Source organism: Phragmites australis, chromosome 14 (genome assembly GCF_958298935.1).
Source record: "Phragmites australis chromosome 14, lpPhrAust1.1, whole genome shotgun sequence".
Lineage (NCBI taxonomy): Eukaryota > Viridiplantae > Streptophyta > Magnoliopsida > Poales > Poaceae > Phragmites > Phragmites australis.
The window spans coordinates 3,845,446-3,859,938 of NC_084934.1; the positions used below are offsets into that span (position 1 = coordinate 3,845,446).

Genomic DNA, 14,493 nt, shown 5'->3' on the forward strand with positions numbered 1-14,493 from the left:
AAAGAATTGCATCTAAATTCGGGTCGAACATGGCTCCAAACGCCGCAGCAGATGCATGTATCGCAATCGCGGATGATCTGGAATCTACCAAGCAAAACACTTCACTACTTTTGTCCATGGACACACCTTAAAGTTAAGAAGATGAAGATGAGGATTGGCATGGAGATGGACAGCTCGATGGAGATTCCATGTTCCCCTTTGTGTGTGTGTGTGAAACGATCAGGCGCTGCGTAGAACACCTTTGCATGCCTTTCAGCCGCGAGATCAGAAATGGCGAAAGCACCGAGTCACAAAGCGAAAAATGAAGGGGGAAAGGCAAAGGCCATCGCCACCGATCATTTCCTTATGCTTGTCCCCATCCTGCCGCCCACGGCCCACACCTGCTCCTCACGTGACATGCACATTCGCCGCATAAAATGTTGCCCGAAATCGGCGGCTAGCATGCAACCCTATCATACTAGTAGCAATGTAACCTGAGGAAAAGTTTGCAGGAATCCGACAGAAAAGGTTTATGATTCTTGTTAGAAATAAGAGAATCCTTACGAAACGGATAGTTTGGTTTTTGATTCTGGCAAGAAACCAAAAGAAATATTTTTTTTACTAGGAAGAGATTTTTTTCATTAGAATCATCTCTCTCTGTCACATACAATCTTTAAAAATCCAAATCTATTGAACTAGCCAAAAGATCGAATTGATTCTAAGTTTCCATAGAAAGTTTCCAAAGGAAAACAGAATCCAAAACGTTTCTAGAATAATCCAAAACCGTACTACACGGGGCTTAGCTTCGTCTTCTGGTCACGGGAATTTCACGAAAAACAGTAACTCCTTCAAGAATTTCATTCTTGCGTATTCAAAATGAATACTAAGTTGTCATACTGGTAGATCAGCTGAAGTTGCTTTCGCATTCAAAGCCCCCGAAAAAAGTTTCAATTCTATTGGAGCGAAATGAAGCTAAACCAATTGTTCCTATAACCTGAATATTATTGTTGTTGGCAAAGGGTTGATCAATATAATTGTTGTTTGCAAAGGGTTGATCATACTGCCATGTTCAACAAAGATGGTCGATCCAAAAGTATGATCTGCAAATAAACCGATTTTTATAAATAAATAAAAAATAAAGATAAATTATGCCCCCATAGATATCATCAGTATGCAAGAGTATGGGAGCACATGACCTTTGATCGTCATGCCTAGCTGTTCTCACTTTTAGGGCAAAGAAATATTGACACTTCGCCAACAGCCTTTTAGGCCCTGTTCTTTTGACTATTGAACAAAGCTACACTATGTATAAAATTGACGAGAAACACGAAACAAAGTAAAAAAAAAAACATGGTTGGTAGCCTTTGTATTTCCCACCTTTGGCTCCACGAAATGAGAAAAATATTGCACAAAAACAGTGAGAAAGCACGTGAACTTTTTCTCACACCAAGCAGTTGAGTTGAGCAGCATGGGCCAAGATAGTATCATAGAACCTGCAGCAGCATGCAGTCGAGAAATTTATCAAATTTCACACCAAGAATCCAGGCAGATGATCGTGGAACCAATGTCAAAAAGGATTGAATAAATGAAAATGGTTGTCTCCCCCGCTCCTGGCCACCGCTAACCGTCACCGTCGGGCGGGGGACCCTACCTCCTCGCCACGTGGCGTGTCGGCGGCCCCCGAATCGCCTCCTGCTTCGAGAGATGTGGCATTGCAATGTGGCACAAGCTTCTAGCCAAACTACTCCTCACTATGTGCACACGCCAATCCCCAACCCACTCGCTTGCCCCGGCCGCCGTCACTGCACGCCCGACAGTCCCGTCCGGCTCCTCTATGACGCCAGCTCCTCCCTCTCCGACCAGGGTGACTCGAGGGGGGGGGGGGGGGACTTTACAGCCCAGTACCCCCTTAGCAAGCTAGATTCGGTCGCCATCGCCAACGGGCGGACGTCGGCGGCGGTGGCCAACGATAGCTCCGAAGCTGACCCGTCGCGTCCACGTTTCCTTCTCTCCCACGGTGCTCCATTTTTTTCCTCTCCTCCCCCCCCCCCCCCCTCAGGTTGTTCTTCCGTCGGGCAGATCCGGGCTTTCTCATCTCCGGTCGGCCGAATCTAAGCGTCCTAGGGCCTGATCTACTAGCGGCAGCGTTGGATCCGCCCTTTGGGGTCCGACGGTGTGGTGGTGGTGCTGCCCGATCTAGCTTCCCGTTGATTGCCGCGTAAGCGGTCGGGCATCGGCCTGCTTTCCGCTCTGCCCCGACGCTGCCCTCATCGCCTCGGGTGACGACAACTTTGCGCATGTGTGACGGCGGCTCACCGTCGGGGTGTGCGGTCGTGTCATCCACGTGCTTGCGTCGGCCGCTAGCCACAGTTGGTGGCCGTACCTCATGTATGGCGGTGTGCTGGTGGCAGATCCCGTCGGTTCTAGCCGACCGCCCTTGGGTCGGCTACCTCGGCAGGGTGGTGGCAGCCTTTGTGGTCAGGGGAGGGGGGTGGCGCCGTCGGTTGACGGCTTTGTTGCCCCCACCCAGTCCATTGCTTCTGTCGCCAACCCACCACCACCCCCTGTCCGCTGCTCTGTGGCAAGTGGGTCAGCTTCTCCATCGACAGCTGCACTGCTTCACCCTCCCCTTACCCACCTCCTCGGCTTGGGCTGCTCTCGTCTTCTCCCCTCCTTCGCGGAGGCGCTTGGTGAGGATGCGGGGTCTCGGCTCAGGGAAGGTGTTGGGATGGTGCGGAGGTTTGCTGGTTTGTCGGGCTGAGCGTGGCCTTGCTCGGCTTCTGCCGTCTTGCACAGTCTTGCTCGGTCGAGCGACGACGGCGTTGTCATCGCTCCCTTCTTGAAGGCGTTGCCTTGGATGGCCTCCGTGCTCTTCGATGTCTGCATGTTTCTTTTGTAGGTTTTACCCCTATATGCTTGATCCATGATGACTCTTTCTTTCGGATTGGCGCTTCACGACAGCGACTTGATCCAATGCGTACTCCTTTGAAACGACACGTTGCCGGTTTATGTGTCAGAGAGGTGCGACGTGGGAGCTATGCTTCGCCGACCAAGTGGATGTGGCATGAGAGCTAGACTACGCTGATCGAGTTGTGTAGAACACAATTATCTGATTAATTAGCGTGTGAGTTGAGTTAGATTATTGCATGGTTGTTCCTTTTAAGAATAGAGGACTGTTTTCGAGTTAAGATTGTATTGTCGTCTCTAAGTAATCTACCAATTGTTTCAAATCACGCAATTATGAAATTTTCAGACCCGATTTAACTATAAACTGAGTCATTCTTCTTCTTAATACAATATAACATAACACATAGCTCTCCTACAGGTTCAGGAAAAAAATGAAAAAGGTAAGCGCAGATGCACCACAGTTTATGAGCTCTGATTGCAATAGCCAAAGAGATTTTGGTGGGCAAAAAACATTCCAGAAGTTAAACCAAGCAGGGTGATCTCACATGACCTATACATCCATCTGTTGTAACTAAATGGGACCACCTCTGTGAAAACGAAAGCAAATGGAGCTTCAAACTTTATTTTGCTAAAGGAACTACGGTGAATGAAACTTACTGTACATTTTAATGTACAATTAACCATTAAAATGAGGTGAGCCTAAAAAGGATCAGTGAACTCTTCGGGCAGGTCAGGGCTATCACTGAACCTGCGGCTTGACGATTCTCACGCTGCTGTAGAAACGCTTGAAGTCCTTCATCGCCTGCTCCTCGATCTGGATAGAGCGGATGGAGGATGGAGCATCGGTTTCTGGCTTGAACCAGCGGTTGGGTATGTTGTCCTTCATGCCACCAACCTCTAGTGATGCACCCTGGGATGGTATAGCGAAGCCTGAAGTCCGGGTTTTCGGACTGTGCGAAATGCCATGGTGCCGCTTCTCCTGATAAAAAATCAATTGGTGGTTAGTATTTTTATCAAAGGGAAAATAATCTATTTCATTCCTGGGTAACAAGACTACCTGCTGCATCTGTATGTCCCTGAGCGAAGGCCGTGATATGTTAGGTGAAGTGCCAGACGAGGACCAAGGTGGTGTGCTCCTGTCCCCTTCAGAAGCAGGCACTGCACGAGCAGGCGTGACGGCTATTGGGCTTGAATGTGCATCTACAATAAACGAAGAAAGACGCACACACCCAGTACTAGTGTCAGGTGAGTTCTCAAAATTATCTTTTGCCTTGGCCATGATCGGCTCATTTGTTTTTCTCTGCTCGCTTTGGATATCTCGAAGGGAAGCAGGTCCCTTAGTTATCTTAGCACCACCCCAGGCAGGTCCTTCATGCTTCGGTGTGACAGGCACAACAGGGACAGGGAGGCTTGGTTTTGGGGTGTCGTCGAGAGCACCACTCAGAAACAACGACAAGCCACCTTTCCTATTCTTCTTCTTTGATGAAGTTGATTGGGAAGGTTTCTTCTCTAATGAACAAGCAATGTCTTTTGTGTTACTGAAAGCAGCATCCTCTGTGTGTTTGATTGGATCAGCAGCACTCAATTCCTGCTTCAATGTAGAGACAGTTTTATCAGCATCTATGCTTTCTTGAGCATAGTAGACAAAGCAAACAAAAAAAATACATCTAATTAGCAGAATAGCAACTCAAAGCATTGCCGATGAAAGCAAATCGTATTAGAGTAACCAAAGCTAACATTAATATCATACATTGAGCCAAAATAAAGGAACAAGATTCCATATAGGGACCAAATACTTGGCCTTCCATGCAAGCAAAGCACAGAACAGGTAACAAAAGAATAAAGTAAGGCACGCCCTCTCAGCTTTAGGTCTCTCAAGAAAAGTAGGGATGCAAAATAATAGTCAAATGGCCATAACATAATGCCTAAAATAATACTTCAAATTGATAGCAGCTACAATACAGACACGAGGCCTGATATTAATAAGCATATCTGCATAAAGAAAAGGGAAGAAAGAACCTACGAAAGGCAATAAACCATATAGAAATCATATGATAACAGTGCCAATACAACAGAATCTAACCTTTTCAGCAGAGACACTGGCTGGTAGGACTTCTTGAAGTTCCTTAATGGGGTTTTGTTGCCAGGCCTCATTTTTCACAGAGGGAGTATCGGATTGCGCTGCCTGCTTGTTTTTTCGCTTCTGTTTCTTAGAAACCTCAGGTTTCCTGTTTGTCCTGCCTTCTGTTGGACAAACAGAGGAAGTTCTTGAATATGCCTCTGAGGGAACGCCAAGTTCACCAAGTTCACCTTCAAGGGCAGCCCTAGACTCGAGCTTTGCTAGCTGCTGATTGTCAAGCTGATGACCTGCAAGTTGTTTAGCCTCGAGAATATCAATTTGTTGCAGCTTCTTGCGAAGTGCCCTGATCTGCTTAGAGACAGCTTGTTCAGTAGTGCAGTCTTTCTGAAGGAAGTTCTCATAACTTGACATTCCATATGACCTTGAGGCAGACTTCCCACAATTCCGGGGCCTAAGGAATCCTCTTGCTTCATCGTCCTCTCCATCACTATCAATGACAGCAGGATAGGTAGCTGTCATTGTGGGAAGACGGCGCTGACTCCAGGGCTCTGAGGATTTTTCGTCCAGCAATTTCTCTAAGTTCGCAAGAATCTCAGGAGAAGCATTCATAATTGAAGGAGTTCCCACTGTGAAAATGTAATCAAGGTTGCGGATAGCTAAATCCTGCAGGATATTCAACAATTGACTATCAGGAATATCCTTATGAAACTTAACAAGGCATAGACACATGGACAAAGGATGAATACAAAATATGTGGTAACAGAAAGAAGTGCTTGTAAGCCGTAGTACACCAATGCATTATGATATTACCTCACAATGCTTCTTGAGCTCCTTGGCTTCCAAGGAATCAGCAACTTCAAGAAGTTGTATTGCGTTTTTTGGCTCCAATAAATATTCAATTGCAACCTTCTCACAGAGGCTTTTCAAGCTAGGTACACCTTTGCTCATTTCACCGCTGCTTCCAGATACACCATTGACAGGCTGGGCATCATTAAACAGGTTATCTTCATCCAACTCTTCCATCCCACCATTCCATTCTGATATGGTGGACCTTTTGCCTTGGATTTTAGGTTTACACGGATACTCAGGGTGGTATATACTAGAGAGCACAAGCATATGCGTTTCACCAACACAAACTGATGTTGCTCGCTTAACACCATGCACCCGAGTAAAAATTGGCGTTTCATCCTTACGTTTCTTTGCATCCCACATGAAAACATCACCGGTTGATGTAGCCACAGCAGTCCAGTACTTTCCAGCTGAGATGCTCACAATATTCCTTCCACACATCGAAAATATCTGTACAGACAGATATGTTATAAACATGAACAAATTACTTAGCTGTACCGATTAATTTCTTAGCAAGTAAAAAACCAAACCTGCTGGCATTTCAGATCAGGATCCGATGAAACCCAGCAGAAAAGAGCACCATCAGCTGTTAAAGCAGTACTGTGCATCGTTCCAGCAGCCACTGAAATCACCTGAAGTCGCTCCATACGATGAAACTTCAGATTTGTATTTCCACCCTTCTTAAGATATCTAGTTATTACAACACGCCGTGGAGTCACGAGGCGATGACCCCAAGTGAACACCTGAAACAAGGATGACATCAACAGATCTGTTAAATTTTCTTGATGTTAGAACAATGTGTATAAAATATCAAGCTTCAGTGGATACCAACTAACCTCACCATCAACTCCTAACACTATTGTATGATATTTTGCTGCAGATACACCTCTAAATACTTTTCCTTTCAAGTACTCCACCATTCTTGGCATGCAATTCGATGCTGAGTTTGAAGTGCCATATCCTAGCTGGCCCTCCTTATTGCAACCCCAGGTGAACACTTCACCGGTCTCAGCAACCGCAGCAGAGTGCTTGTTTGCAGCAGCTACAGCAATTATCCTTTGTTTGAGGGAACTAACACGTCTTGGTGTTGGTTGGGTATCAACGGAAGGGTAACCAAGCTGACCCTCTGTGTCATTCAGAGCATTTTGTTACAGGCCATAAGGAGAAAATAGTATTATCAAGGAAGAAAAGGACATAACATGTGTGCCTAAGGTTCATGTTCACATACCTCTATTTGATCCCCATGTAAACAATTCCCCCGCCTCTGTGGCAATCACAGTATGATGTTTGGCTGCAGCCACAACATCCACTCGTTTACGGCTTAATCCTACTGTCACTTGGCGAGGGGTAATCACAGCAGTCGTCTGGCCACTGTAACCAAACAGTTGTCATATACTTCCTCAACAGTGAGAAAATTTTCACACAGAAAAAGAGACATTACTGCACAACTACTGTTGGCATAAAATTAATCAGCTTTGGTATTCATTAGTAGCTTGCTATTTTTAATCTTTAGGCGAGTTACCAACAAAAGTAAAGTGAGTAAACCATTTTCTCATCGGTTAAGAAATAAATTGTTTATAATGTCATGTGATCACCCACCTGTGAATATCTGGATGACCAAGACGACCACCTCGACCAAATCCCCATGTGTATAGTTCACCATCAGAACTAACTGCTACACTATGGAACTTTGATGCAGCAACTGTTTTGATATATGACCCATGCAAGGCATCTACTTTGCATGGTAGTTTTTGTATGTGGGCATTGCCAGTTCCCAGCTGATAGTTTGTCCCACTTCCCCAACTGAAGACTTCCGTTGCAACTAAAATGGAAAAAAGATATGAAAGATTTCGTAAAGCAAACCCTAAAGAGATTGCCAAAAGGGCATCAGTTCCAAAACACTAGATTGAATAGGAGACAACCATTTCCGGAAACAGAAGAGAGCTACCTGCATCAGGAGAATCTCCATTGGCCTGTGATACTGGGCAGGAGAGAAGGTCAATAGGTGTACGGCCCTTGGTGTCCTCCAAAGTGAGGGAAGCACCAAACTGCAGAAGAACACCCGCAACACACAGGTGACCAAAATGAAGTGCTCTATGGAGGCTGCTCCAGCCAGATTCTCCATCCTGTAACAGTGGAATTTTAAGTGAAACATTACAGATAAAATCTAAAACTGGAAACCAAGTACACTAAGCAAGTCAAGCACCAAGCATAAAGAAAATTTAATTGAGCAATTTTGATTATTAAAATGAGTTATTTGTAAGATGTCTTGCACAAAGAAAATCACATTTTAGAAATTCTTTTTGTTTTGTATCTGTGTACCAAAGCACAGAATTTGTAGAATGCCAACATGATAGCAGTTTGGTACAGCTGAGGTTGTTACTGGGATAACAAAAGAAAATAATGCTCAATGCGAAGGTAGCATAAGAAGCACACTACAAGATATAGTACATACCCTTGCATCTGGATCAGCACCAGCATCTAAGAGCCTCCTCACAATAGGTAGGTAATTTCTCCATGTTGCAAGGTGGAGCGCACTAAGGCCAAATGGATTTCTACCATCAATGTTCACACCATTCTTTTTCAACAAGGCCAAAGCAGATTCTACTTCAGCTATTGACCCTTGTTTCGAAACATGACAAAGGTCCTTAAGAGAGCTCCCAGGACAAGGTCTGCGAACAGCTGATTGCTTTGTTGTGCCTAGAGGAGATATCAAAGTCTCCATTAAACTTCTCGAGCACACAGTATCTACAGGGTTATTGAGGCAAATCAGTACTCCATCAAGATAATTTCAGAAATCACATTCGTTTATTTAAAATGTCATATTACCTAAAAGAGCAGGTCAACTGCTTAACTTCTTGGCACAAATCTTTCACGATGGCGACACTATTTGGACTGTTTTTGACTAATAATGTTACAGCTAATGTTCTTCCTAAGAAAAGTACAATTCTGGTGTAATTACAGCTCTATCTCTGCTGGGAGAAAAGCTTGGATTGATACCATCTCCACTATCTATGACTGTTCTGCTATCCTAAATAACTATCCAAATAACCTAAGACAGCATGATGCTAGAGCTTCATTTTTGAGTAAAATTGTTTTTATTAGAGTGCCGTGAGGCTAGGATGCCATTGCCTTGTCAAGACTTGATGCTAAGTACAGAACCGCCATAGAATATAGATCAACCTGCACAATGAGTAGAATAAATGCAAATGAGTAAAACAATGTAATCTGGAAAATGATAATGTCAGTAAAATAATCCATGCCCTAAATTCTACGACTGATAAACTGAAAAATGAAACTTGCTCTATAAGATATGCATAAAAGTATCAATCCTATAAATTGATGTAACTCCATTTGAGAATGTATCATAATCAATACTTGCAACATGGAAAAATTATTAGTCAAGGATATTACTAATTATCAAGCATAAACACAGCATTTTCAATAAGAAGGCCAACTTCAAAAAAAGCCTTTGCCTTCAAGTCTTGGGATGATTTAGTCTTATACAGCTTCATATTTTTAATCAAAGTTGACCTAACCCAACAAACTTCTAAATATGCACCCAACTTCGATAGAGAAATAGAACTTTCCCTTGACACCGACCTGGGTTATTGCAATCATGTTTTTCTTATTTCGAGGAAAAAGATTCATATCCAGAGATGATGTGAATGGCAAACTAACCCAAGGATTTCAAGTGTGGGCTGTGCAGCAGCATAAGTGCGCAATTTAACATCACTAATAACATTTCTTAGTCTATAGCATCGACATTCAAGCAAAGACAGTTGCAGTGAAAAATTCAAAAGAGAAAAAAAAATCCTAAGGGAAATGGAAGATGCCTGTAAAACGCCCCAACCAAAATTAACCAAATTCAACATACCCATTTACATACAAGACATAACAATGACACTAGGAAGAATGTCCCAAAAATACTCAAAAGAAAAAAATATTAATATCGATTCGGAATTCAACCATCCATTCTCCAGATATAACAACCTGATACACACTGCACAATTCCGATGGAGCAGGCTTAACAAATCCGCACAAATTTCCGAAATTAAACCGGTATTAGTACTCCAGCACGCAGCAAAACAAATCAGCAACAGACTGGACGGATGGGAGCATCCACCCATCCACCCCAGAAAGAAAGATTTGGTTTTGAGCGCTCACAGCAACAGAAAAGCTCCCGCAAACCAACACAAACAATCCGTCCAGGCGAGATAGGGCTCCCTTACCAACAAAATAATCCGGATGCCTGGATCTGAAGAGCCTGCAAAGGTTGGGGAAGGAAGGAATGGCGGCCTCTGGATTGGACCTCCCCTGCACAGGCACGTCAAGAACACATCTTGCCCCGCCTCTCTCTCTCTCTCCTCCGGAAGGGAGGGCACCGTTTATCAGGGGAGGGAGAGGGGTGGCCGGTAGGGGATCCGGGCCGGGAATATGCCTCCGGGGGCAGGAACTGCTTCCAAACTCCGCCAACGCCTGCCTGCCCCTCTCTCTCTCTAGGGTGGGGAGTTTTTTAGGAGAGAGAAAATGAAAAATACACGATGATAATCATGATATACGCGAACGCAAAGGGGAAAGAAAAAGAAGGGGGAAATGAAATTACACACGGTACGTTATCGAAAACAGGAACACAAGTCTGTTTGGATTTTAGGTCTTTTTGCGAGAATTCTAGCTCTAAAATTTTTAGAGTATATTATCTTTAACTTCATAAAATTTTAAACTTGAGACGTAGATAGATCGGAGGTAATTGAGGTATCTTATTTTTATTTTAAACTAAAAATATATATTTAAATTATTTTATTTTATTCTATAAATTTTAAATTTTATATAAATTTTATAACTAAAATTCTACCAAACAAGACTTTAACTCGGCCATTCAGCTGGATAAAAGAGAAAACCCTAACCTAAAAGGAAAATAGCACGCCCCCTTTGGTTAATGTCCTCTACAGTGATGTCAGCCGCATGTAGTGGAGTCTTGAACGAGTTTTCAAATATGTAATAATTAGGTTCCTTCTGGATGTTTCATATGGTATAGATCAGGATTTCGTTGAATTGTGTAGAAATAATGCCTCTTCAAGCAAAGAAAGTTGGCAGAAATATTGTAACCAACAACAAGAAACTGAAATAAAAGTTTTTTCTTCTCAAGACGTGGGGGGCAACGAAGGCTAGAAAAGCTCCAAGAATCGATCGTAGCTTGAATCTCTGAAACGGCGATGGCTTGCACGTAAATTGCTAGTTCTTTTTTTGTTCGTTTCCATTTAGAGATGATTATTCTGAAGGGCATATCCGGTATGCGAGACACCAAAGGCGGTGGCCACTGCCACGTGGGATCCTCCGACTGGCCCCAATCCTTTCAGCTTTACACGTCAGTTTTACAGAAACACAGGTTCATGGGTACGTATTTCAGTTTTTACGTATTAAGCCCCAATCCTTTAATTTCCCAGAAGACATGGGCGGAGGATAGTTATGGTTAAGAGGAGTTGTGGCCCTCCTGTCAATAAATTTTATATATTTTGTAGTGTGTTTTTTTATTTAATAAATTTTATATATTTAAAGTATATTTTGAGTTAAATATCTCATATTTCATTATATGGTTCAGTTGGAACTCATTTAGCTTCACCAACCCTTGAATTTAGATACAAGCTCCACCACTGCCAGAAGAGTCTATACATGGTTTTCTTGGATGCAGGGGCGGATCCAGGAGGGGTGCTGGGCGTGCTGCAGCACCCCCTGCCAGTTACAACTTCTCATATAGCTTCTTTAGAGAGAGAAGATGATGTAGAATGAGATAGAAGAAGAAGGAGAGGATCAGCACCCCTTGTTTGGAACTTCTTTGGATGAAGGAGATCAGCATCCCCCTCGAGCCTCCGCTGGCTCCGCCACTGCTTGGATGTGATGAAAATAAACAAGGGTTGGACACTCATCTCGCACCTTACGTTTTGTGTTGTTTATTTATGCAGCCATTGCAAGCAAGTGTTTCTTTCCAATGTTTTGACTAAGAAAATTGATGGAACTCATGACTGAGATCGCAGCTATCAGGATTGCACGCACAATAATGATCGCTTTGGCTATATTTATGGTGTATTTGGTTTGAGGAGTGAATTGATATTAGATGAACTGATCTGTCATAATATCGTCCCATGAATTTTTGTGGAACTAGCAGGGTGCCATGCGCATTTGCGCAGCTAGATTGCTTGCCATGCATCCTAACACTGTCGTGAACGCCTCACATGAGAACACACTCTGTTGGACACAGCTGCACTCCCGTTGAACCTCCAACGCCATCCGCCAAGTTGCAGGTCGCCGGTGCCGGCGCCGGCGCCGGCGCATGGCCAATGTCGGGAGCGCCTACTCGACCATGCTCTGATGGCCGAGCTCGAGCTCGAGCCCGAGCAAAAACAACATATCTCGAGTATCTTTGCTGGCGGAGGTTCGTTCCTCTTTCCATGTTACCCCACAATCATGTTTTGCTCGATTGTTCTCGTGCGTACAGATTGGATTGTTTCCTTCTCTTGTACGTCCTTTTTTTTTGCTTGATGACTGGCAAACCAATTTTGGCCATAATTGAATCCTTATTTTCATATTAAACTCGTATGTGCCTAGGATGCTAAGTACAATGTATAGAGATGCTAGATACTTATGTACTTAGTATCGAAGTCAAATGATGAGTGTCGGAGGGTGAACTCTTCAAGTAGGAATTCGGAGGTACCCTTTTGAGATTCGGCCGGGAGATGATTCTGAATCTGTTTTGTGAGTGAAATAAATGTGCGTAAATGCAATGCCGATGGAATTGAATGATCGGATGCAGAAGTAGTAAGTGCACAGGAGGTCTTTTAGACAGGTTCGGATCGCACTGAGCGTAACACACTACTCCTGTGTGTATACTATAAATGCTCTGAGAATGTCTTTCAGAGATGTTACTGGTTACAATAATACTTGTCTAACCTAGAGCCTCGGGCTCCTTGTTCTTCATTGATTTGAGCTTCTGTGTTTGTACTGAACCTCTGTCTTCTTCCTCGACTTGCTGTCCTCTAACTTCTGTCTCCTTTTCACCGAGGAGCCCGCCCCGCCTTAAATACCCGCCTGGGCGTTAGCGTGCCCAGAAAGGGAGGGCGCGAGTTCCAAGACGCCATAAATAGAAAGCAACCATCATGGGCTGCTGTGCGAAGTGACGGGGAGGGTTGAAAACGCGCCTCCGTCCGGTCTAGTTTGTCATCATGTCGCTCTGCAACGGGCACCGCGGAGGGGGCCCACCGGGCAGCCACTGAACAGCCTGGCATGCCCGCTCGGTCTTGTACACCTAACACAGCAGGGCGGCAGGCGGGGCGCTTTGGGCTTCGTGATGCTATCCCAAGGCGCGCCGGATGTCCCGCGATGGGACCCATGCATTAAATGTCCCCACGCCTCCCTGCCAGGCCGTGGCAGGGACTGACAACGAGCGTGGTAGGAGCAGTTGGAAGTGACAGGCCATGTGCCCTCTTAAATGCGGCATCGGGCCTTTCACTGGTTGACACCTCATCGCTAGACCTCTGTGGGGGCCACCGGCGAAGGACTTCTGAGGCCATCGGGGAACCGAATGCTCGGGGATCCACTGTTCACAGCCCCGAGCACTCTCTCTCGGATATGCCCTTTCTTGGTCTTCGGGGAACCGAGTGCTCGGGGACCACTGTTCACGGCCCCGAGCACTCTCTCCCGGAATTGACTTCCCTTTGGTCCTCGGGGGACTCGGGTGCTCGGGGGCCACTATTCACGGCCCCGAGCACCCCCTTCTCGGTACTTGGCTTTTCTGGTTATCGAGGGACTTAAGTGTCCGAGGGCCACTGTTCACAGCTCCGAGCACTCTCTTCCCGGCACTTGATCTTCTCGGGTCATCGGGGAACTCGAGTACTCGGGGACCACTGTTCATGACCCCGAGCACCCTCTCCCGGGACTTAGTCTTCTCGTACCTCGCGGAGATGATCCCCGTGGGAGGGCGTCACGTGGCAAACTGCTGATCTGGCCTCGGGACTTGGGGACCCCTGGTTCCTGTGTCACCGATAATGAGTGATTGATAGTATTTTTAAAGAAAACTATGATCCAACTTTACACAATTTGATTAACTTAGATGGACGATAAAGATCATCTAGATCTACTACAATAATTAAATTGGTCTATCGTAATATCATCTAAATTCATAGAATTTCTACTTTATTCCTCATGTTTACACTGGACCATATGCTTACGAGGATGAGGTGGTGATGGATCAACCACTATATTCCTCAAACCAAATAAGAAAATAAGGAGTGAAATGATCCATCGCCACACCAATCTTCAAACCAAACATACCATTAGTGATTGAGGAAAATATATAATTATTTATTATATATTCTATAAATACGGTGTATCTACAAGGAATACCCACGCCGCATATGTCCTTTACTATGGTTCATAACCGCCATGAAGTATTTAAGGTATGCAAATAAATATCAGGTAAGTAACCATCCCTATATATATTTGGTAGGTTCCTCTTAGGTATCCGAAGGATCTATAATTCAGGGAAGATATGCTTAGGGAAGATATGCCAAAGTGGCAGAAGAACTCACGCAAGGTTTTCTTTTGTCTGTTCGCAATAGAAGAGATTGTTTTTCATGCCGGGGTGAATGTAGGTACCCTAGAAGTTGGCTCATAATAGATCA

The 14,493-nt window shown here is 44.6% G+C and overlaps 1 protein-coding gene across 2 annotated transcripts; it reads right to left on the reverse strand.

Moving 5' to 3' along the window:
* Positions 1-3,332: 3,332 nt before the first annotated feature.
* LOC133890569 (uncharacterized) lies at positions 3,333-10,350 on the reverse strand. Of its 2 annotated transcripts, none has more exons than XM_062331002.1 (12): positions 10,048-10,350; positions 8,645-8,998; positions 8,271-8,563; positions 7,764-7,941; positions 7,415-7,637; positions 7,044-7,186; positions 6,652-6,941; positions 6,346-6,558; positions 5,777-6,265; positions 4,970-5,629; positions 3,944-4,474; positions 3,333-3,865 (listed from the first exon to the last, which is right to left on the reverse strand). In XM_062331002.1, the coding sequence occupies exons 3-12, from the start codon at positions 8,538-8,540 to the stop codon at positions 3,626-3,628; spliced, it is 3,237 nt and encodes a 1,078-aa protein (XP_062186986.1). In that variant the 5' UTR covers positions 8,541-8,563; positions 8,645-8,998; positions 10,048-10,350; the 3' UTR covers positions 3,333-3,625. The 2 variants fall into 2 exon arrangements, with proteins under 2 accessions (XP_062186986.1, XP_062186985.1); XM_062331001.1 differs by having other exon boundaries at positions 3,944-4,477.
* Positions 10,351-14,493: the final 4,143 nt, after the last annotated feature.

Coding starts and splice junctions, on each gene's coding strand:
- LOC133890569 (XM_062331001.1), bottom strand. CDS start 8,540: ATGGAGACTTTGATATCTCCTCTAGGCACAACAAAGCAATCAGCTGTT. Junction 7,638..7,763: donor TGGAGATTCTCCTGATGCAG/GTAGCTCTCTTC, acceptor TTTCCATTTTAG/TTGCAACGGAAGTCTTCAGT. Junction 4,478..4,969: donor CCAGTGTCTCTGCTGAAAAG/GTTAGATTCTGT, acceptor TCTACATTGAAG/CAGGAATTGAGTGCTGCTGA.